Here is a 25,569-nt window from a genome sequence, read left to right as displayed (position 1 = left end):
GTCTATTTTAGCAAATTAAGAGAGTTTTATTATTATTTCCACATATTACCCTTAATATTAAATAACTGCATATAAAATACTAGTAGTCAAATTTAAAATTAGGTTAGTTTAGTAAACTACACCCTTAATAAAACTTTCTTAAGGGATGTGCTAAATCAATATGGGTCAAGTAAAATGAAACGGAGAGAGCACATGTTGTTTCCTGAATTTCGGTTATCGTATTATTTGGTTGTTGTTAGTGTTTTTCCCTAAAAGCTATGTAATGCTCTCTCTAACATTTGCTAAGTCCTCTTTAATTATGTATTTTTCTTTCCTAATTGTTTTGATATGTGTTATTTGAGCAAAAAGTTTTTCAGAAACAATCTCTCGATCCTCACCAGAAATGAGTAATATTTGTGTACGCTTTACACTCGGGATGGATATGTTATTGTTGGTTGGTGCAACTTGTAAATTGTATTTCTGAAATGTAAATAGATAGACTTATTAAATTATTTGGCCACTTCATAACATGACAAACACGAAGGCCAATTGGTCAATTCATATTCAACAAGATAATGAAGTCATTCTCACGACCAATTGAGAGCGTGCTATAATTTTGAGTTCAGTACTTAAATTCGAACAAGAGCCACGCGTCCAATTGCTAAAACATCCCATCAAAAGTACTTACCAAATTGTTTATATCAATGCACATACGTGTCCAAACTTTTTTCCTTAGTGCTTATATATGTGTCCAGCTGCTCATTGGCTTTTAACGTACTCACCAATTGCACCACCCAAAGTTCGATACGCTGCTTTAATCTTGGGTCCTACCTAATCTTTCCTCACTGTTCCAAGTTTTGCCCTAGACATGTGTTACTTCCTAACTCATCAATTATTCCCCTGATTTTCACTGGTTACCCCTTTTGAGAATTGTTTATTCTCTTGTAACAACAACACCGATAAATATCTAGCGTAATTTTGCTAGTGAAATTTGAAGTTAGAATGTACGCAGACTCTGAGGGTAGAGAGGCACTAGTTCTCTTGTAATTTATGATTCTTTTTTTATCTTAGTTGAAAGATTAAATTTGAACAAAACTAAAGATATCTTAAGAAATTCTTACTTTCTCCGTCTCAATTTATATGATACTACAGTCAAATAATTATTTCTTTAATCATAATTTCTATATCCCTTTTAAACAGTTTGAATTATTAATTATTGTGATTTATAATACTTCTTATGAATTTCCTAATATATAAATTTCATTTAAAAAACTTAAAGATTCTATATCCAAACTTATTATCAAAATTAAGAAGTTTGATTTTCGAAATTCGAATTGTGCCTCATAAATTGAAGCAGATAGATTAGATCACAATCTAAAATTATATTTGTGTACACAGACATTATTAGACAGCAATCTAATTAATGATCTATTAGATTGAGCAATGTATGAATAAACATTAAACTTGAGTCTAACACTGTTCAAAAGAGCAATTCTGCCAAAGCTATATTTACATTACCTTAAAAACTATAAAAAAAAAACAGTAAGTGAATGGCATTCATAGATTAGCGAGCAGGCCCAAGAAGTCACACCCAAAGAATGTAACATAGGCAACCTACCTAATACAAGTTTTAGTGGCGTCTTTCACTGCTTGAGCCCGTGATAGGTTATACGGAAATAACTTTACTGTCGCTTCGAAGCTCCATCCCTTATAAAAATATAAGTAAAATCTAAATATTGAGTAGAAAAAGGGACATTTGCGTAAATTAACCCAACTATTCCACAACTATGATAATCGGCTTGGCCTCCGGTCATATTATACCACCAACTTCTACAGCCTAATATAAAGAAGCTCTCTATAGAAGAGCCAACTCTTCAGCAAAAATGGATGATGGAAATGGTGGGCCCTACTATGGATGCCACGTTGGATCACAAGATATGAGGGTAGTCAACCGGATAATGCTAAGATTCCGGCCAATCGCACCTAAACCGGTTACCGATGGTTCAGAAACTGGTTCTAAACCGGAGGACATCGAGAATGAACCGGTTACTAAACCGAGAAGGAAGAGAAAGTACGTTAGAGTTAAGAAAAATAGCAAGTGTAACAATATTATTGAAGAAGAAGAAAGGAAAGATGGATCTGTTGTAACCCTTCAGTTGCTTCCGGAGAGTAGCAGTAGCAGCGCGAACTTTCAAGATAACGGAGCTTTACAAAATGAAATCAGTTTCTCTCATAAGTATGATAATAATGGTATCTTCGCCATCAGTTCGCCAGATCAGTTAGATCTGAAGGTAATATTAAATTGTGTGACTATCTTATTTAAATTGAGATAATGATTAAAAACACGTTTGAGCTATTATTTCTTTCGCGAGTTTCATACCTCAACTATCAGATGTTCTTTTTTTTTATTTGAACTATCTCCATCTATGTAAGTATTAAAATACACCTCAACTATCTGTTCTCTTTTCTTACCTTAACTATCGTGATAGTTCGGGTAGGAAAAGAGAACTGATAGTTGATGTGTGTTTTAATACGTACATAGATGGTGATAATTTAGGTAAAAAAGACAATAAATGATAGTTTAGATTTAAAACTTGCGAAAAAGCAACAGTTCAAAGGTGTTTTTGATCGTTAACTCTTAAAAAATTAATTTATTAGAGAGAGAGCACGATTTATTTTAATGACGAAATTGTCATGCATGAACTATGTTTTGATACACCTCCTTAATTACATGTGAGGATCAAATATTTGAAAATATTTTTCTTGTTTTTTTGTGTGACGATGAGATTTGAACTCTAGACCTCTCCCCGCAGAGGCGGATCCTCTAGGATCTAAATATTATGAGTTCTAAATTCTAGAACAATGATCTCAAATGCTAGTAAGTGAGTTCTAAATTTGCTAATTTTTATTCATATTTTGTGAATTTCTCGACACATACGGGATTTCAGCCAAAATTATTTGTAACATCAAGCCTGTGTGACCTATCTTATCGAAGTTTATTCCGTGAGAGATTTCACACTTTTATTTTATACTTGTATATATAATTATGTTGAACAGGTAGCGATGCAAACACCAAGAATGGTGGAGTCTTGGGTGATGGTGGATGGAGTGACAAAAACATTTGCAGATGAAGACGCTTTGTTAGGAAGTACGGACATGGAGAAGATGAAGAATCTCGAGACGGACACGTGTCCAGGATTGATATCGGATGGCTTAGGTTTTGTGCAGTGGGTTAATCAGGCATATCGGAGAATGGTGGCAGATCCTCTAGAAGACGGAGGACCAACATCGGAGATGATGGTGAGGTTGGTTATGAAGGAGAAAATTATAAGTGAGGAATTGCCTAGAGCATTTGCATGCAGTGTAAGGGTAGTGTATTCATCGCAGAATTCGAAGCAATCACGAATAATGCCGTGTGATGTGTGGAAAATGGAGTTTGGAGGGTTTGCATGGAGGTTTGATTCTAAGGCTGCACTTAGCTTGGGTCGTTGAAGGAACAAAAACACCTTCACCAACCAAGAAAGCTTGCTCACAAGCCAGCAGGTAATCTTTTACAATAATTTTCTTTTTGTTTTCATCCGGTGTCTAGTATCCGTATTGAAGCCCGATTAAATTCGGATCGTGCGCAGCGCTCCCAACAGAATCTTTTTCATTCTTAGGGTTCGAAGCCGGGACCTCTGATTAATTATGGGTGGTGGGACTCCTACCATCCACCACAACTCATGTCGGTAATCTTGTACATATAGGAGTACTATATATCTGAAGAAAATCATGGAACTCAGTGGAGTAGGCAGAAAATTTGTAAAGGATGGAGTATCGATATTTTAAAAATCGAATAAATGAACAAATAAAACATAAAATTTCGATATTAATGGAGTATATATTTTCAAGTATTCTACAATCCCCTTGAACGAGTTTTCATTTCTAAAAGTGCACACACATTAACATCATAAGAAATCTAACTCTTAAACAATTATTTTTCTTTAAAGACATTAAAAAACATTTTATTCTTACATTTATTTATATATAGCAACTTTTTTCAATCAAGCGGTGTTACTACGCACCGCTTGACCTAAGGTGGCTTCACCCCTAGGGGAAACCAGCTGCATAAAATCTAGCTCAAGATGATGCACTTCTTGTTCAAAGCTCTATATATAAAAGTATAAGGGGACATTATTGAAAATCAGGATCTGTGAAACTGCAAAAATGTTGCATGATCAACTGACTTTCTGTCAACTTTCAATTCTTATTCTCCAATTGAATAATAGTATTAATGAGTAATGAAATATACTATTAAGTAAGAGATTTAAGTTATAAAGTCTGATATCTAAGTATGCTATGCTATTAATGTTGTTTAGTTGAATTAATTTAACATTCAGCTGTAAATGTTGAATATTAAATTGACGACTATTTTACACATAACGCCTAGCGTAAATATTAAATTAAATTCATTCAATTGAATTTAAATATCCAACCTTTGGCAAGTGATTTGTTGAACTTTGTACTGTCAAAGGAGAAACATGGAGAAGAGCACATACTTGATATTGTTGAATTTTTATCACAGCGTAACATTTACTTAATTTGGTGATGACTTGACTATTGAATATGATTCTTCTATGTACTTGTTTGCAGGCCGGAACCAAGATTTTCATTAAGAAGATTCAAAATATAAAGAAGTAATCAAATCCACCAAAAAGCTAAGGGGATTCAACATCTACCATAGATGCATAAAAAATAATTTTGAATATTATGTACAATGTAATTTTTACGGCAAAGGGAAGATTGAAGACCATGACTAAGCAAAAAATTGAAGTCATTGGTGGTTTAAGAAATGAGTGGACTCTTTATATGAACTTGGGCAATTTTTCCCTCACAAGCTAGCTTTTGAGGTTGAGTTAGACCCAAGATCAAATGTACAAACTGAGCTTAGGTTGCCGATTGCAATATTGAACTGTGCGTTAAATTGTTTTAGGATAAGTTGTCAAAGTTTGATATGTTTTAGACATTAAATTGATAATGTAATGTTGATAATTGTCGTGCGTCATTCAAATGTCAGTCTGGAACCTGTCTAATGTCAGCTAGCTAGTAAAAGATCAAAGTTTGTGATGATTGAAATAGTATTACGGCCACAACTCTATATGTAACAAGTTTTCTGTGGAATCGACTTATGTTATATTATATGTTCTCTATAATAACGTTTCGATATATTGATCAAAAGATATCAGAACAAACGATCTTCTTATAAAAAGGTATGACTGTAATTTATCATGACAATTAGGTCTGACTCTAATTTGAAGCTGGTTTTATTACCTCGACGGTCCAATCTATTTTTTGAATATTTGTTCTTTTTCTTTTTGCTCAGAAAGAGTGAGTGGCTTAATAGGCTATGAAATATAATGACACTAGAGCAATGATAGTGCTCGATGGGCTGAGTCTAGAAGGAGAAAAGTCTCGAGCAAACAAATAGCGAAGAGAGATTAATGCGGTTGTGACAAAAACAAGCTTATTGACTCTAATAAAATGTGAAATAATCTAATCCAACCCAAAACCTTAAATTAATGCATGAAGCAACTGAGTCGTCAGGACCATTTAAACATTTTGTTTTGAAAATCCTATACAATCAACAAGGAACAAGTGTAATATTATTCCACATAACGGGTCTTAACTTGCTTTTAACTGAATCTAGTCTATGATGTTGTACTAGATAATGTTACATAATACAATAATTGGTGATGTACTTATCCTATGTAAGTATTTTCTCACTATAAATAGCAATACTTGACTGGCTCTATGAATAATTGAGCCATTCAACACATGACGAAATTAGAAAAAGAAAATAGTATAATAAAAGTGCAACTCCAAGAAATATATATCTCCTCCAATTGGCTTTCCCTTTTGCTGTACCTAAGAGTAAAATTCGTAGGACTTGGCTTTCTTAATTATGGTAAAATTTGTAGGTCGTGGCTTTCTTAATTATGGATCTTAGGCCCCCAATTGGTGCTATAACCATCAATAGTACTCCAAGAATAATGCAAACCTGTCAAACATATGCGCATTTTAGATTTTAATATAAGCAATAAAGGAAATAGCATTGGACAGTTTGAATAATTAAGTTGAACCATACCCAGTTAATAATCCAGGAGAGACTGTATTTCTTTGGTTTGTAGATTAGTAGCCACATGATGCAAGGCAGCTGAATAAAATTTGAAAACAATTAAAGAAAAATTAGTCCGGTTAAGATCCCTAGATTTGAAGAAGCGGAAAAGCAAACATAAGGAAATAGGATATAATTCACAAATTACCACTTTCAGTCATGTAATTTAAAAATAACTATTTTCTTGGAGTTTAAAGTTCCACAGGTGAAACTCCAAAAAAGTATCATAGAACTTCAATTGTGAAACTTCAAACTATGACAACGGCTATTTTTTAATAACAAAGCTAAAAAGTAACCAGCTCGCGCTACTGCTATACAAGAAAATCTCTTACATAGTAGGTTGTTGGGGCAAAAGCAAATCCTCCAAAGAATCCAAGCAGCTCATTGAAGAAAGGGAAGGTAATGCCAACAAACATGGTGAAAGCTGTAATTATCAAAAGCAAAATGTATAACAATTGTAGTTCAAATGGAAAGCAAAATTGCCCTAGGAACAATTATGGTCATACGGTGAGGTACCAAATAGGCGTATTGGAAACGTTTAATTTGGATAGGTTAAAATTGATCAAATCAATAAATAAATTTGCATATAACTCATCACTCCTATCAAGATGGATGGGTCATGGGTCGATTTGGCCTAAACAATAATTTATAATTCAACTCGTCCAACTTAACTTACCCACATAAATGTTCCTTGTAACAAACCGCAACATCCAGGTTGCCTTGAACCTAAATTTTCTGACAAGCACCGTCTCTATCATGTCAAACACTGGCATTGCATATATCTACAAATCACAAATCAAACAACATAAGTAAGAAACTCATCGGCTCTGAACATAACAAAAGAAAAATAGTTTAACTTGTATGCACGGATAGTATAAATATTTTTTGAACTATCAAATGTACTAATTGAACCTATTCTGATAAGTAGCTTGTCATCATTTTTAGGTTATTTCACTTTTTATGAACAACAATTATAATTATCTTTAGGTAACTAATAGTAGTGTAAATGTTCTTTATATTGAAGACAAAATTAAGTAAATAATATTGTGCTATCTCAAATAGCTTAAGTTTTAAATCTAGATGAGATGATCACAAACTTCAACATAATAGCAAAGCAGACAAAGGTCCTGCATTCTAGTCTCATCACCATCCATTGTCGAAAAGAATTTTTATGTGCTTGACCCATGAAAAAGAATCAGGCCCACACGGGAGGGGGCGTGCTGAAAACATGATTAAAACAACAACATATCCAATAAAGTTTTAAAGACATAATTAAGTAATAAAAATATGTTTTGATCTCAAAAAGCTTAAGTTTTTAGATGTGCGTATAGAAATTTATCTGAAAAAACATAAAAAGAGACGAGAAATGGAGAGGGATGATTTTGTCGTACCTGATAGCTCCCAATAACATGAATAACAACAAAGATGTTAGCCATAGCAATAAGCCAAGTAGGTTTGTCCAAAGATTCAAGAATATTGTCATGCACTTTATTCCCAAACGCCCAATAGCCAATAATAGCAACAGGGAAATAACACATAGCAACAATAATATAAGCAACGATGACTCCTTTCCACATTGGTTTTTTTGAAGGCTTTTCTAGTGTTGAAGGCATTGTTGCTTGAATTTCCAACACAACATTATGACCAGCATAAGCAAATGCAACTTCTCCCAATGCACTGAAAAAGTTGAACACTGCGTCTGCTGTGGTCTGATATGACTTGTAGCCATATTTCACTTCTGCTTGTACACCTTTTTTAACTGAAGCCCCCCAAGCCATTGTAGAGTAGCTTCATCATCATAATAGAGAATATTAGATTTCTTCTACCACAAATATTTATCTAGCGCGTGTTTAATATGACGGAAGTTATTTTACAAAAAATGATTTTCCAGAACTTACCTTCTGGATAATATTTTCCTGAAAAAAGTCATTTGTTAAAGATTGATAACAATACTAGCAAAATGAATAGTGTTTTAATGAAAATTTTGAGTAGTAAAGATCGATAACATTGTGTAGGTGTTAAGTCTAATTTGATAAAATATGGATGTTGGGTATAACTCAACCTTCAAAGCTCCCGTCACACGCAGGACAGGACATCTAGAGTGTTTACGTATTAGATAGAGACCTTACATCGAGTAAAACATTAGTAGCATGGGGTATAAAACATGAATTGAAATGAGTCTGACTCTCATACGATGATAAGAAAATGAATTTGGACCTAACTCAATCCTATAAAACTAGCTCATGAGGTGAGGAATGCCCATATAAAAAAGAGACCAAATAACCCATCATCCAGCGATATGGGAAGTCAACAAACACAATAATATAAAGTTATGAGGTAAAATATCTATCTTGTGAAAGAAAAAAGACTTTCGCGCAAAAGTGATGTGGAAAGTAAATTTGTTCTTCTGGTGAAAATATTTTGCCTGAAAATTATTGTTTAGCAAGCAAACACCAGAAAATGACTAGCAAAAACATTTACTTTTTCGATTTTCGATCATATCAAAAACACCTCTAATCCCAAAAAGTGGAAAAAGAACAACATTGAGTTTGAGGAAGAAATATGTGATAATGTTAAAAATAAGACTCTAAAACATGTAAAAGTGATCCGATTGTGTCAAAATTCTTTACAGTAACAATATATATAACTTAGACTCGGAAATAATATGCATACCTTACGGACATGACAGCTGCAGCCAAAGACACGCCTGCTATGGAATTGAAATCAGGAAGATGGGAGATAACAAAATGGACAGAGGCAAATATCATGATGAAGTATGTAAGGCTTATTTCTTTGCAATGATGTTTTTGACAGACTAATTCATGGAACCTCTTGAGTGACTTTCCTCCAGTCACCATATAAACTATGTCAACTCCAACTTCAACAATTAATTGTTGGGGCACAATGATCCATAGGCCAAGTTTTTTCCCAAAAGCATGCTGCCCAAGTTCATGATATCTATCGAAACGTTTCCCAGGAACTATCTCGTGCATCTCCACCATTTGCCATAACGTGTAGAAAGTTATAACCCAAGACAGCACCAACACTGTTACTCCAGGCCCCCTGAAGTTATATACATAAGTAATCGCGGTGGGGATGACAAAATTAGTTCATGAAAACATAATCCGCTCAAGTTTGGATGAGTTGGACTGGGCATATTTTCATGGCGGGTCATTAACTTGGGTACATCTAATATATGTGAAGCGTTAAAATATGTGACTTTCAAATCTAAAAATTTCTGTTAATTAAAAAGGATATACTTCTATTTACTAGTTGTGTTTTCAATATGCACCCTTACATGTATCTAACGGGCTAATCTTTTTCATTTGGTCAAGCATATGGAATTTTTTTTAATAATTGCTAGCAGTGAGACTTGAACAATTGAACATAGAACCTCTTGTCTACTTGAGTATTAAGCAAAAGTGTATGCTCATTGATATTTGGCACAAATATCTAGATTTAGTGTCATTTACACTTTACTTCTTAGCACTTTCATCGCAGTTTTGAATGCAAATTGTTGTATATGAGCTTATGTTGGTATGTTTGTATGAATAGGTACAACAAGGACCAACGAAGGGTATTCGGGCGAGTTTGAGTGATTCCAAGGCTTTGTATGTCGATTGAACGTTGCGAAGGAAGTTCCGACTTGAAGGCAAAATCGACCCTTTGAAGGGTCTCGTACGGCGGCCATGCGCCGCACAGCCAGCGCACAAAAACACCATTCCTGAATCTCAGACAGACCATGCGTTGGTCATGCGCCGCACAAGAAGAACATAAAGGAGGTCATGCGCTGGCCATGCGACGCACAGTCAGCGCACAAGCGGCGTCAGTTGTCCTACTTAGATCGGGATTGGGCCAACTTATCTCATATTTACCCTAGCATATAAATGGCCGTTTTTAACATTAGAAAGGCGGCTTGGACGAATTTTGAGACTTGTGAAACTCTTTCTAGATTTTATTACTCTTCTATTATTTTTATTTACATCAAAACCCTATGTTAATCATGAATTCTTGTTTCCATTATCGAATCATGTGTAACTAAACACTTAAATTCTGGGGTTGTGGCGTAGCCATGAATATTGACGTTTGACAAGTATTTCAATCTTAGTAGTGTGTTCATATGCAATTGCTTCGTTACTTCTGTGTTTAATTTCTTGATTGTCTGCATTACAGTTGAGTTCTATTTACTCATTGATATACGTGCTTGGGAAAGACGTTGTTAATTTGGAGAAGAAGTAATGAGATTGTGATCTGAATATCCCTAAAGTTGGGCTAGGATTTGTGACTAGGATAGGAATATACTTAGTTACCGCAATCAATTATATACCGTGCTCTTATTGCATTCTTGATAGGTCAATACCATAGGAATATAGGAGGAGAATTATCTTGAATCGGCGAGTAGTGGTTCGGAAGAATACTACGAGATTAATAATCCGGTTAATTAGCTATTGTGAACAAAGTTGCTAAGGTGTGATACTTGGTGACTCAATAGGATTGGTGAACCAACCACGACCACGAATACTTCTAAAATCTTGATAAAAGCGGTTCTCGATTACGTTCTAAGCACAATTTCTGGATACATTATTAGTCAATTACATTATAGCATTTAGTTATAAAAGAACCAACACTTTTATTCTTCACTTGCATAGATAGTAAGCAATAGTTTATTTTCGTGAAATATTGGTCATAAGTCTCTGTGGGTTCGACATCCGATTTTATATAATCACTTTATTACTTGTACGACCACGTACACTTGCGTGTGCATTTGGACGCAACAAGTTTTTGGCGCCGTTGCCGGGGACTTAGAAATCAATTATTTTTGCCATAATAAATTTTATTGCTTCATTTTATCCAAGTATTAACGTCTTGATCTTAGCTGTTACTTGATTGCAGGTACTTTACTCGAATGCGAAGGACTGCGAGTCAAAACAATCTTGAGGAAATTCGATCTGAGCACGAACGTACTTTCAATCGGCGCGGGGAGAGATTTGAATTTATTGCAGAACCCGCTGTCGTAGAATTACCTGTGATCATGGCTAATAATCAACCAGCGAAAGTGAGAGAGGTTGCAGTGCCTCGTGTGGCGGATGTCACTTCAAGCATTGTCAAGCCCACCATCGAAGGGCACTTTGAGCTGAAGCATCCTATGATTCAACTACTTCACTCTAGTGGGCAATTCACGGGAATGTCACACGAGGATCCTCAGCGTCACATCCATACTTTTCTGCAGATTGTCGATACTTTTGCTACTGGAAGGGTCACTAAAGAATATGTGCGACTGACACTGTTCCCCTTCTCTCTATTGGGGAATGCAAGTAACTGGTTATTAGCAGAGCCCGCCAATTCTATCACTACGTGGGATGACTTGGCGACGAAATTCTTGACAAGGTTCTTTCCACCAAAGAAAGACCGCTCGCCTCCGAAGGAGATCATGTCATTCGAGGGAGAAAAAATGGAGAAAATTTGTATCAAGCACAGGAGAGGGTTTAAGGGTCTTCTCAGAGATTGCCCTCACCACCATCGGACAAATGAAGTTCTGGCACACATATTCATTGAGAGTTTGGATGCCCAACATAAGTCATCACTAGACACTACTGTAGGAGGGCAGGCTCTTGATCTAAGCTATGAAGAACTATTCACACTATTGAACAGGTTTACTCAGAGCACTCCAGACTGGCAGGATGATGCAGCTAGCAGTTCAGTTAGGAAAGCACCGGGCATCTTTGAAGTAGATAATTTTACAACATTATCAGCACAGATTGATGCCATGCGCACCGAACTCAGGAAGTTAGCTGCGTCGCAAGCGCCACCACAGGTGCATGCAGTGCAGCAAGCCATAGCCTTTTGTGATGTCTGTGGAGAGGGTCACAACAGTGATGAATGCCCTGCAAATCCCGCATCCATATACTTTGTGGGTAATGCAGGCAAGGGGCAAGGAAACAACAATCAATACGAAAATTCCTACAACCCAAATTGGAGGAACCACCCGAATTTCAGGTGGAGTGACAACTCAGGTAATCAGAAGCAGAACTATCAGTCAGCACCTGCTCCTCAAGCTCCCACAAACAGTATGGAAGAGATGATGAAAAAGATGATGGGTGACATGCAGAAGATGATGATAGACCAACAGAAGTTGATAGCAGATAATCAGAATCGCGATTTGGCTGTGTGGAATTTAGAGAGGCAGATGGGACAGATAGCTGGTGCACAAAATACTAGACCACTTGGAGGACTTCCAAGTGACACAGATGTGAATCCCAAGCCTTGCAATGCTGTAACTCTGCGAAATGGGCGAGAACTATAGGAAGTGGCTTCAAAGAAAACTGGTCGAGTAGAGGCTGAAAAAGAGAAGATTGCCACAGAAACAAGTGAAAAAGAAAAGGCAGTCGAGGCACCAGTAGCAAAGCAGCCACAGGTCGTGGCTGCAAAGCCACCGCCTCCATTCCCTCAACGTACGGCAAGACGAGAAAGAAGAGGCTACTTACGAAGTTTCTTGATTTGCTTAAGCGGTACACGTGAACGTCCCCTTGGTCGATATCTTTGCAGGGTATTCCAAAGTATGCTAAGTACATCAAAGATATTGTTGCAAACAAGAGCCGTTTCACAGAGTATGCCACGGTTGCACTTACTGAGGAGTGCACTTCTCGTATTCAGAACAAGTTGCCCACAAAATTGAAGGATCCCGGAAGTTTCACTATTGAGATTTCTATTGGGACACAGGTTGTTGCTCGAGCACTTTGTGACCTAGGTGCAAGTATAAATCTGATGCCTTCGTCTATCTTTCGGAAGCTAGGTTTGGGAGTGCCCAGACCAACCACTATAGTTCTTCAGCTGGCAGACAGATCGTTAGCAAGACCCGAAGGCATTATTGAAGATGTATTGGTACAAGTAGGGTCGTTGATAATTCCTGCTGACTTTGTGATATTGGATTTCGAGCCAGACCCGGAAGTCCCATTTATTTTGGGGCGTCCGTTCTTGGCCACAGGGAGAGCACTTATTGATGTAGCTGCTGGGCAGCTTACCATGCGAGTACATGATAAAGTAGAGGTCTTCAATGTATACCAAGCTCTGAAGATGCCTGCAATCTATGAGGAGTTGTCCGCCATTACTGTTCTGAATGATGATACACGAAGGCCACTCATCACTTCTCATGATCCATTGGAGAGAGCCTTGGTGGGGGATGATATTTTTGGTGACACGGCGGCGTTTGAGATGGTGCAGATTCTGGATATGGCGAGTATTTATATTCGGGCAGGCGAGTTTGAGCACTTAGACAGGACAATGGGAGTAACTCCGAAGTTATCAATTGAAGAGCCTCCGAAGTTGGAATTGAAGCCCCTGCCCGCCCATCTTAAATATGCATTCTTAGGTGAGGGGGATACCTTGCCAGTGATATTGGCAGCAGAGTTGACCACCGAAGAGGTTAATATTTGTCTCAAAGTATTGAAGTCCCACAAAAGAGCATTGGGGTGGCAGATGTCTGATATTCAGGGAATTAGCCCCGCGCTGTGCATGCACAAGATACTCATGGAGGATGATCATAAGCCTAGCGCACAGCATCAACGGAGACTAAACCCTGTGATGAAGGAGGTTGTCAAGAAAGAGGTAATCAAGTGGTTAGATTCAGGCATTATTTTTCCCATTTCGGACAGTAAGTGGGTGAGCCCGGTGCAATGCGTCCCGAAGAAAGGAGGGATGACAGTTGTGACAAATGACAAAAACGAGCTCATTCCTACTAGAACAATCACTGGATGGAGAATCTGCATGGATTATCGCAAGCTGAACGAGGCAACCAGAAAGGATCATTATCCTATTCCCTTCATAGATCAAATGCTAGACAGGTTAGCCGGGCAAGAGTTTTATTGTTTTCTGGATGGCTACTCTGGCTACAATCAGATAGCTATTGCTCCGGAGGATCAGGAGAAGACCACGTTTACATGCCCATATGGCACATATGCTTTCAAACGCATGCCATTTGGGTTGTGTAATGCACCCGCGACTTTCCAAAGGTGCATGATGGCTATTTTTTCAGAGATGGTTGAGGACTTCGTAGAAGTGTTCATGGATGATTTTTCGGTATTCGGGAACTCTTTTGAGGTTTGCTTGCAGAATCTAGACCGAGTGCTGGCAAGATGTGAAGAAACTAACCTGGTCTTAAATTGGGAAAAATGTCACTTTATGGTCCGAGAAGGCATAGTCCTTGGGCACAAGGTTTCAAAGAGAGGGCTGGAGGTTGATCGTGCAAAAGTGGAGGTCATTGAGAAGCTGCCACCCCCCATATCAGTCAAGGGTGTGCGCAGTTTCCTCGGGCATGCAGGATTCTACAGGCGCTTCATAAAGGATTTTTCAAAGATCTCAAGTCCGATGTGCAGATTACTTGAAAAGGATGTGAAATTCCTATTTGATGATGCGTGTATTAAAGCCTTTGAAGGTCTAAAGAAGAGATTGGTAACTGCACCAATAATCATTGCACCTGACTGGAACTTGCCATTCGAGTTAATGTGTGATGCAAGTGACAACGCTGTGGGGGCTGTGCTGGGACAGCGACGAGAGAAAGTTTTCATTCTATCTACTATGCTAGCAAGATGTTAGACGCTGCCCAATTGAATTACACTGTGACAGAGAAGGAGCTGCTAGCTGTGGTTTATGCGTTTGATAAGTTTCGGTCCTATCTTGTTGGAACACATGTTATTGTTTACACAGACCATGCAGCTATTCGCTACTTGTTCAGCAAGAAGGATGCTAAACCCAGGTTGATTCGGTGGATTCTTCTGTTGCAAGAATTTGATATTGAGATTAAAGATCGGAAGGGAGCGGAGAACCAAGTTGCAGACCACCTGTCTAGATTGGACAACCATAACCATTTTGTGGAGGATGTTCAAATTCGAGAGTCTTTCCCTGACGAGCAGCTATTTGCAATTCCTGTACCGAAGTCCCATGGTATGCTGATATTGTGAACTTGATCGTAAGTGGGGTGTACCCACACAAAGCCACTTCACAGCAGAGAAAGAAGTTATATCATGACTCACGGTTTTACATATGGGATGAGCCGTATTTGTTTAAGCAAGGAACTGATCAGCTAGTGAGGAGATGCATTCCACAGACTGAGGTGGGTCAAGTGTTGGAGAGTTGTCATTCTTCCCCATACGGGGGACACTTTCAAGGTGATCGTACTGCGGCTAAGGTATTACAATCTGGCTTCTATTGGCCCACCCTCTTCAAAGATGCCCATGCATTTGCTAGAAGTTGTGATCGATGTCAACGAACGGGAAACATCTCTAAAAGGCACGAGATGCCTCTGACGAACATATTAGAGGTGGAGATATTTGACGTTTGGGGCATCGACTTTATGGGACCCTTCCCACCATCCTTCGGTAACAGGTACATTACGCTGCTTTGCTTCGATTATGTTTCAAAATGGGTAGAGCGGTCCCTCTTCCAACCAATGATGCGAAGGTGGTGGTGAATTTTGTGTGAAAGAATATATTCGCGAGGTTTGGAACTCCATAGGCTATGATCAGCGATGGGGGTGCCCACCTATGCAACAGCCTGCTGAAGAACCTTCTGGCGAAATGTGGGGTGAAGCATAAGGTGTCTACAGCTTACCACCCACAGACATGCGGACAGGTAGAGGTCTCAAATAGAGAGGTAAAGCAAATCTTAGAGAAAACTGTGAACGCTCAGAGGAAGGATTGGGCAATGAAGTTGGATGACGCTTTATGGGCGTATCGCACAGCATATAAAACCCCCATCGGAGCTTCTCCTTACAGGTTAGTCTATGGGAAGGCATGTCATTTGCCGGTTGAGCTAGAGCACAAAGCATATTGGGCAATCAAAAAGCTCAATCTTGATATGAGCTTGGCCGGAGAGAAGAGGTTGTTGCAGCTGCACGAGCTTGATGAATTCAGATTGGGGGCGTATGAGAATGCAAAGCTGTACAAGGAGAAAACAAAGCGATGGCATGACAAGCATATACAACATCGTGAGTTCGCACCAGGGCAGCAGGTACTACTCTTTAACTCTAGGCTGCGGTTGTTTTCGGGAAAGCTTAAGTCCCGATGGTCTGGCCCATTTGTGGTGACGAAAATCACACCCTATGGGGCCGTCGAAATACAAACTACGGATGGGGTGCGCAAGTTTTTGGTCAATGGACATTGCCTCAAGCGATATTGGGGCGGAAATTTTGACAAGGAAAAGGAGCAAGTGCTTCTCGATGACGAGTAGAGCAGGATATGCGTCGTGCCGCGACGTTAACTCAGGCGCTTCTCGGGAGGCAACCCGAGTTTGTAATGTAACAATTCAAAAAAAAAAAAAAAAGTGTCGTGCCACGACCTTAACTAAGGCGCTGGTTGGGAGGCAACCCAACTTTTGTAGCATATATGTCATGTGTGTGTTCATGTTGCAGGACCAAATAATGAGCAGGAACAATAAACGCTCGAAGCAGTTAATGAAACAGCTCCAGGTTTGTGTGTGTTATTCCATGCGTCGCATGGCAATCGCACAATGGGCGGGCATTTTGGCTAAGTATAAAGTTCAGAAAGGGGTGTATTGTGCGCTAACCATGCGTCGCATGGGCAGCGCATGATCAGCACTCAGAGCCAAAATTTTGCCTAAGTATAAAGTTCAGAAAGGGGTGTATTGTGCGCTAACCATGCGTCGCATGGTCAGCGCATGATCAACACTCAGAGCCAAAATTTTGGTTAAGTACAAAGTTCAGAAGGGGGTGTTTTGTGCGCTGGTCATGCGACGCATGGCCAGCGCATGAAGGGAAATCAGAGCAAAATTTTTCTAAGTGTAAAGTTCAGAAAGGGGGATGTTGTGCGCTGACCATGCGACGCATGGCCAATGCACGGGTCGGCCCAGTTCGAATTCTTTTAAAAGAATAAGACACGAACGACCCCCACTTATTCCTTACTTCTCACAACCCCCCCCCCCCCCTAAAACAGCTCCCAACCGAACCCAAAGACCAAAACCCTTCTCCCAATCCCTTCCAACTCCAAGGAAAGTAGTGTAAATCATCTCCTCCACAACACAAGGTAAGAATTCGTGTGTTTTCATCAATGAAATCCCATTCCTTTTTTTCTCTTTTTGTTGGGTTGAGAGATTGATAAACAAGGGTTTGTGGGTTGGGCGAATTTGGATGGATGTTTTGGTATTGTGTGTTTGTAAAGAGTGTTGGATGCTAGAACAATGATTCCCAAATATAAGGGAGGGTTTTACAACCCTCCATTGTTGCAAAACTTCAAGGGATAGTTCTATGCCCACAAGTTGCTTGATAAAATTCCTCAATTAAGTTTCGTGTGATTTTTGTGAAGTCTTGAGTAGCAAATAAACTTGAAACAACATTCTAAACCATAGGGCATTGCCATGAACACCCATAGGTCATTCAACATGATTTTTCTTGTTTTGTAGGATAGTCTTTATTTCATTAATTTTGTCGTTTTAGGCTAAAAATTAGTTAACTTCTTTGTTTTGAGTTTTGTGTATCATATTCAGAAGTAAGTGGTGAGTCATTAAAGCCATGAGAGTACCCGAACATCAAGAAAGATGAACATTCAATGCATAAACACACGGCTTGCAATAAGTGTGGGGTCGTTTCACGACCCCACTTGGTTTAAGATTTGCTAACGAAGTTGGATGTTTGTGTTTTGAATCTCTGGGTACAATGGTGAACAAAGGAAAAGGTAAAGTGGACGAGTCGGGCCCTTCACAAGGTTCCAAGAGGAGTAGAGGTGGCAAGCACACGCCACTAAGAAAGGGGCAACAACTCGTAGTGGAAAGCAACCAGTGGTCCCTATCCCTCGGGCCTCTTCCCATAGGCCTCGACCTACCTTTTACGGGGCTGGTTTGGCAGAAGAATGGTACAAAGAGTTCCCCTTGGCTGATGGATATGTGCATGAACGGCCTGTCAACAAGGTGGCGTTGAAGAAAAATTTCAAGGGAATTTACAATCAAATAGTCGGAATAGGCTGGAGCTCGGTATTTGATAACCCAGGGCCGATAAACATTGACATGGTTCTGGAGCATTACTCCAACATGATTTTGGTAAGAACAGAGGGTGGCGAGCCTCATCATTCAGTGCAATTGAGGGGTGAATGGGTGCCGTTGACAGCCTCCACTTTGTGTGCACAATTGGGAGTTCCAGACCATCCCATGGGCCCATTGCTTGAGTTCATAAAAAAGCCTGACTATAAGGCCATTCGGGAAACCTTGTGTGGCCCTGAGTCCATGGCTAAGTGGGCAAGATACCGAGAGGACCCGAGGAAGCACAAGACTATGCTAATGGGTGATTTTATGAAGGAGACACGAGTGTGGCTACGGCTACTAAACTACCGCATTATGCCTCTTGACCACTTCACCACCGTGCTGAAAGAGAGAGTGGCAATAGTGTACTTCTTCTTGGTAGGGCGTGCCGGTCAACATTGGATACTGGATGCTTCAGGATATGATCCGCATCAGAGAGGGCAAATCCCTCAAGCTCAGCTTCGGAAACACACTTACAGCATATCTGAGGAGGTTGGTCCCGCATTTGGAGAGTAAGTATGACAGGGTGCTTGAGTGCCCAGATAACATGATAGACATCTCTAATGTCAAAGCCCCTGAGCAGAGCAAGTTCAACTTGACTCCAGCACAAGAAAGATCGGCTCAATCAACCGTGCTAACACAACTATACAAGATAGCGGTACTCGCTAGTGAGCAGTTTGAGCTGGATATCTCGAGTGTGTTTGCGGAGTGTCCTCACACCACTTACTCAAGAGTGCTCATTGGAGAGGAGGGTAGGCTGCCCGCTGATGAGGACTTGTGTTCTGCGGATCTCATAGCCGCTGAGATGGAGGAAGGTAGTGAAGAAGAATCCCAGGCACAGGATGCTGAGGATGATGAGGAAGAAGATGCCGAGCCGTCTGATGGCGAGGCTGAGGATGATGAGGATGATGACTAGGCCCTAGTGGGCCTCAGGGAGTATTTCTTGCCTTACTTTGTTTTTAAAAAATTTTCCATCTATATGCTTCGAGGGCAAAGCATGATTTAAGTGTGGGGTGGGAAATACGTCCCTTGTAACAACATTTTGAGGTTAAGGATGGTGAGCAAGTTGCCATAGGTTTTCTTTTTGTTAGTGTTTGAGTCTTTGAGTCGAAAAAAAAAAAAGATTTCCAGTTTTCTTGCGTTAGGTTTTCTTGGTAGCTTCTTGAGTCCCTCGTTAGTGGCACACACCATCCACCCCTTGGGTTTTCTTATGACCTCGGTTCTTTCCTAAGGGGGACCTTTGAACCGGGTTAGATTAGATTTTTAGTTTTTGTAGAAGAGTCGTAGGAGTCAAGCACAATCAGACCACTCGAATGCTAGGTGCTCAGGTTAGGTGGAATGTGGAAACCATGAGTTTTTCTTGATAATCTTTAAAAAGCATGCCTAAAAAATAGGCAACCTACCTCGAAACATTTCTGTAGTAAACTTCATTGACTCATGTATGACCCATTTGGCATGATTTGTGATAGTTGCTTGATTGGATGGTTGTATGAATCTGTTTTGTGTTGATTATGTGCTGTGTGTGATGTGAGGAAACTCTGATATGATCCATGCTTGATAATGATGACTAGAACTTGCCCGGTGTGTTTGTGAAGTGAAATTGAGTGAGAAGTTTAGGAAGTGATCTAGGCATTTCTTTGTTAGCCAAAGTTTGAAACGTCGCTTGCCTACCCTTTGTGTATGTATATCCCTAGTCAACCCCGTTGAGCCTTTAGCTTTTCTTTTTACAACGACCAATTAGCCTACTCTCGTTGTTCTTATTGACCCAATTTGATCCCTGTTTTACTCCTTAGGCACTTTTAATGGTTACTTATTGAATTGGAGTTAGGATGTGAAGTTTAGGGATAGTTGTTGAATGAAGTTAAAAATGAAGTCTATGGGTGTGTCTGAATGGTAGATGATGGTTAGTGGGAAGTTTAATAAAAAAAAAAAAAAAAAAAAAAGAAAGCGCAAAACAGAAAACAGGAACTGTCTAGTTTGTCATTTGCATTCTTAATGTCATCTCCCACTAGTCTGTCGAAAACAAGAGGATACTTAAACTTGAGAAAATAAATGGGTGTTGATAAGATAGAATGGGTAGCATGTGGATGAATGCTATGGGTGATGAAGGATGGTGCACAAATGAACTATGAATGTAAGGTATTAAAAGTGCTTAGGGAGGTTAGTCACTATTTTCCAAAATATATCCTACCCGTCCCTTAAGCCTACGTTGCAACCATACAAGTCCTAAGTGATCCTAAATTCACCTCACTCTAAGTTCTTTGACAGTTACACTAAGGGCAAGCCTATGGTTCGTCATGTTTGAGCATTGGATATTCTTTGTGAGAGTGAGCGATATTGTTGCATCTTATGTCCATTGAAATAAGTCGTTAACTTTGTGTGAGATATGGACAACTCTCTTTTGGGTGAGGACACATAATTAATAGGAGATGGATGAAGTACTCCCGCTCGGTCAAGTAGCAGGTTCTTTATGTCTTGAGTGGTGTCTTGAGTCATATGCATGTTTTTGAACGTATCGTTTCTTGAGAGGTTTGGTTGCTAGAATTTTGAAGCATAAGAAAATGGTTGTTTTGAAACAGTTGGCATGACTTTCAAGAATTGGCTCAATGTGTATGTTAATGCAATTTCGAAACTTGCATATCCACCGAATTCTGATGTAGACCTGTTTGAGTGGCATGGCTAAGTAAAGTACTAGGGAATGTATGATAAGTGGTTGCTCGAGGGCGAGCAAAGTCTAAGTGGGGGGTGTTGATATTTGGCACAAATATCTTGATTTAGTGTCATTTACACTTTACTTCTTAGCACTTTCATCGCGATTTGAATGCAAATTGTTGTATATGAGCTTATGTTGGTATGTTTATATGAATAGGTACAACAAGGACCAACGAAGGGTATTCGGGCAGTTTTGAGTGATTTCGAGGCTTTGTACATCGATTGAACGCTGCAGAGGAAGTTCCAGCACTTGAAGGCAAAATCCCGACCACTCTCATGCGGCTGTCTCGTACGCGCTTGCCATGCGCCGCACGCCCGCACAAGAACACCATTCTGAATCTCAGACAGACCATGCGTTGGTCATGCGCCGCACAAGAAGAACATAAACGAGGTCATGCGCTGGCCATGCGACGCACGGCCCGGTGCCTGGCGGCGTCAGTTGTCCTATTTAGATCGGGATTGGGCCAACTTATTTCATATTTTACCCTAGCATATAAATAGCCGTTTTGAACATTAGAAAGGCGGCTTGGACGAATTTTGAGACTTGTGAAACTCTCTCTAGGTTTTATTCCTCTTCTATTATTTTTCTTTACATCAAAACCCTATGTTAATCATGAATTCTTGTTTCCATTATCGAATCATGTGTAACTAAACACTTAAATTCTGGGGTTGTGGCGTAGCCATGAATATTGATGTTTGACAAGTATTTCAATCTTAGTAGCTTGTTCGTATGCAATTGCTTCGTTACTTCGTGTTTTAAGTTCTTGATTGTCGCGCAACGCAACAATTGAGTTCTATTTACTCATTGATATACGTGCTTGGGAAAGACGTTGTTAATTTGGAGAAGAAGTAATGAGATTGTGATCTGAATATCCCTAAAGTTGGGCTAGGATTTGTGACTAGGATAGGAATATACTTAGTTACCGCAATCAATTATATACCGTGCTCTTATTGCATTCTTGATAGGTCAATACCATAGGAATATAGGAGGAGAATTATCTTGAATCGGCGAGTAGTGGTTCGGAAGAATACTACGAGATTAATAATCCGGTTAATTAGCTATTGTGAACAAAGTTGCTAAGGTGTGATACTTGACTGACTCAATAGGATTGGTGAACCAACCACGACCCTGGAATACTTCTAAAATCTTGATAAAAGCAGTTCTCAATTACGTTCTAAGCACAATTTCTGGATACATTATTAGTCAATTTCATTATAGCATTTAGTTATAAAAGAACCAACACTTTTATTCTTCACTTGCATAGATAGTAAGCAATAGTTTATTTTCGTGAAATATTGGTCATAAGTCTCTGTGGGTTCGACATCCGATTTTACATAATCACTTTATTACTTGTACGACATCTAAAATCTTAAATTATTAGAAAAAAAAATTATTTATTTAACACTTGCCTTATTTTTAACGGCCCCTTGAGGACAGGGACATTTTAGAGCGCAAAGGTAAACGGAGGACATTTTTATACCAAATCTCATACTTCGAGGGCATTTTAGGCCCTTTTCCGTTTAAAAAAAATAAAAAAAATAGGGCTCTCTCTCTCCCTACACTCACCAGCCCACCCAACCTCCTTTGACCCATTCTCTTCTCTCTTCCATTTTAGTTTTCTTCCTCCCATCAACCCCTCCCTCCAATATTTTGTCTAATTACTTATTTGTTTGCTAATTTTTTAAAAGTCAACTGTTTAAGTATGCAAAATTATTTTGATTATGACCAAAATAATTAAATTAGTTTGAGTTTGAGTTTGAATTTGATCCTAAGTTTTTATCATTTACTTAATTATCTAAGCTTCTTGATTTAACGGAGTAAAATATTATTTATTAATTATAAGTTAGCTTATACAATTAATTAAATAATTGATTTCACTATTTAATCTTTAAAAAATCGGATAAATGCCTTTAAAATCATAATGATTAGCAAATATATACATTGTATATTGTCAGATATATACAATTCACACGGTATATACCTTAAAATCATAATAATTATCAAATATATACATTGTATATTGTCAGGTATATACAATTAACACGGTATATACCATAAAATCATAATAATTAGCAATTATATACATTGTGTATTGTTAGGTATATACAATTCACACGGTATGATTTTAAAGGCATTTATCAAAATTTTTAAAGATTAAATAGTGAAAACAATTATTTAATTAATTGTATAAGCTAAATTATAATTAATAAATAATATTTTACTCCGTTAAATAAAGAAGCTTAGATAATTAAGTAAATGATAAAAACTTAGGATCAGATTCAAACTCAAACTAGTTTAGTTATTTTGGTCATAATCAAAATAATTTTGCATAATTAAACGGTTTACTTTTAAAAATTTAGCAAACAAATAAGTAATTACAGAAAATATTGGAGGAGGGAGGGCTGGTGGGAGGAAGAAGACTAAAATGAAAGAGAGAAGAGAATGGGTCAAAGGGGGTTGGGTGGGCTACTGAGTGTAGAGAGAGAGAGAGAGAGAGAGAGCGCATTTTTAAAAAAAAACTTAAAGAGATTTGGTAAAAAAATGTCCCCCGAATTATGAGATTTAAATGCCCCCCGTACACAAATGACCTCGTTAAAAATAAGGGCTAAATGCCCACCGTAGGTTGACAAGAGCATTTTAAAAAAAAAAAAATAAAATGAACAAATCTCATAAAAAAGGATTTTAGGTCCTTTTCTATCTATTTAATTATGTCTTCAACAATTACCGTCTGTAAAAGAAAAAATGCAGAACATAGGTAATAATAGTTATAAGTAGTGAACACTTTATCTCTTTATCGGCCATCGGTTTTCCTCTTTCTTCTTTTTTTTTTTTTTTTTTTTTTAAAAAAAAAAAAAAATTAAAGGCCACTAGGCATTTTATTACCTAGGGCTGTTTTATTCATTTATTCCTCTTTCGACTTTTAGTTAAATGAACTTTTTCATAAGAGATCGGTAAAACGTACCATCCAAGTTGAGCCAAGGCATAAGGGAGACTGAGAATACCAGCACCAACCATGGCAGTAACATTGTGGAAAGCAGAATACCACCATTTTGCATTCCTATTTGATGTTATGGGAACCCATGAGTCTATTGCTTGCTCTTCTGCTAGTTTTTCTTCATCCTGCACGCATTAATTAACTGGATTTATAATTAAGCCAATTTTAAAAATTGAATATTGAATAAAATTACATTAAACAAGAAATAAAAACTTTACAGAACTATAGCAAAGAACTTTGTCAAACGCTAGAATTAATAAGTGCCACCTAAGTGATCTTGTGAGAATCGCTACAAATTTAAATGCAATATTATAGCACCTCTACAATAAATAATTATTTCTAGTAGTGGCAGAGCCAGGCTTTTTTTTTTTTTTTTCTTTTTTAAAGTATTTGGCAAAATCCAATAGGTTTGGCTTGAACTTTATATTTGCGTTAGAAAAATTATTTAATATGTATAAATAAATTATCCAAAAAAGAAAAAATGCAAAACCCATAAACTAGAATTTTGATTCTGCCTTTAATTACTATACATTTAGGACTCACGAGAAAGAATGGTGATGCAAAGGACCTTTATAATCTCATCACGGGAATAGAACGCTTTTGCCAACAAATTTAGTATTAGCATACATATGTTCCTTGAACTTGGAATTAATCTGTTCTTTTTCATAGATGACATAAACCACCAATCTTAATTTCCCAAGAGTAATTTTCTTTATTGCTAATGTTTTTGGGAGTTACTCTATTTGGTCCTTTTTAGTTGTTGCCGTTAGCTAAAAATAATTGGTCTAAAATACATATTTGTCAGTTTAAAAATCAAGGTAAAATTAATTAATTTTCTCATTTTTCCCTTAGAAAATTATAAATCGTTTATAGAAGCAAAGGCAGATTTGAGAAAAAAAATAATTTGTCTTCTTGATTTTCAATATTTTGGACTAAAATTTATTTGGCGAAAACGACATTTAAAATGGATGGAAATTTACAACTATTATTACAAGACTCTCTTTGTGTTTGGTTTCTACAAAATATCCACTGGTGACTCAGTGGTTTGATAAAAAAAAAAAAAAAAGGATGGAAATTTAGAACTATTATTATAAGCACAAAGTGAGAGTTACGTTTGAGGAAGGCGGAAAAGAAAAGTCAACACAATGCAAAGAACAAAATGCAGGCACAAAAGAAGGATTCAAACTTGATCGATACCACCAAAAAAGATTTTTACAACCCATTTCAGTTGCTAAATGACAAAAGAAGTTCGTCTCAAACTCCAGTTATTAGATTCTATAAAAAGTATTAACCCAAAAAAAGTACATAATTTTTTTAGCAACCGAACATGCAAATAGCATAAATGATATATACATAGATATAGATTACTGGTTAGACTTTAGATTTAAACGAACTAAGGGTCAATATACCCCTAATTTGGGTCATGACAAACAATATAATACATTAATACCTTAGCAGTTGGACTTGGCTGACCTTAAAAATATCATCTATGGAGAGAGAGAGAGAGAAACTTACAATTATGGAGCTGTGAATGTATACGTTGTTGGAATTTTTTGGAGCTTGAATTTCCATGGCTGCTTGTATAAGTTAATTACAAATGTCTGAGGCTCAAGAAATGGTCTCAGAAATTGAAAAGCAAAGAGAGAGAGAGAGACAAAAGGCACAGTCCAAGTCTAAGAGGAATATGGGACTCTCGGAAAATTA

General features: G+C 38.0%; 2 protein-coding genes across 2 annotated transcripts; one reads left to right on the top strand and one right to left on the bottom strand.

The window, feature by feature from the left end:
* The first annotated feature begins 1,689 nt into the window (after nucleotides 1–1,689).
* Nucleotides 1,690–4,745, top strand: LOC132036825 (uncharacterized). The gene is made up of 3 exons (XM_059427214.1): nucleotides 1,690–2,270; nucleotides 3,037–3,522; nucleotides 4,612–4,745. The coding sequence occupies exons 1-2, from the start codon at nucleotides 1,863–1,865 to the stop codon at nucleotides 3,469–3,471; spliced, it is 843 nt and encodes a 280-aa protein (XP_059283197.1). The 5' UTR covers nucleotides 1,690–1,862; the 3' UTR covers nucleotides 3,472–3,522; nucleotides 4,612–4,745.
* Nucleotides 4,746–5,914: 1,169 nt separating this feature from the next.
* On the bottom strand, nucleotides 5,915–25,569 carry LOC132038245 (lysine histidine transporter 1-like). The gene is made up of 8 exons (XM_059428936.1): nucleotides 25,381–25,569; nucleotides 23,833–23,990; nucleotides 8,807–9,196; nucleotides 7,525–7,921; nucleotides 6,810–6,915; nucleotides 6,466–6,557; nucleotides 6,104–6,172; nucleotides 5,915–6,016 (listed from the first exon to the last, which is right to left on the bottom strand). The coding sequence occupies exons 1-8, from the start codon at nucleotides 25,435–25,437 to the stop codon at nucleotides 5,915–5,917; spliced, it is 1,371 nt and encodes a 456-aa protein (XP_059284919.1). The 5' UTR covers nucleotides 25,438–25,569.

The sequence above is a fragment of the Lycium ferocissimum genome, chromosome 11 (assembly GCF_029784015.1).
Source record: "Lycium ferocissimum isolate CSIRO_LF1 chromosome 11, AGI_CSIRO_Lferr_CH_V1, whole genome shotgun sequence".
Taxonomy (NCBI): domain Eukaryota; kingdom Viridiplantae; phylum Streptophyta; class Magnoliopsida; order Solanales; family Solanaceae; genus Lycium; species Lycium ferocissimum.
Note: the sequence above shows the minus strand (reverse complement) of the source record. Positions and strands in the feature narration are given on the sequence as shown.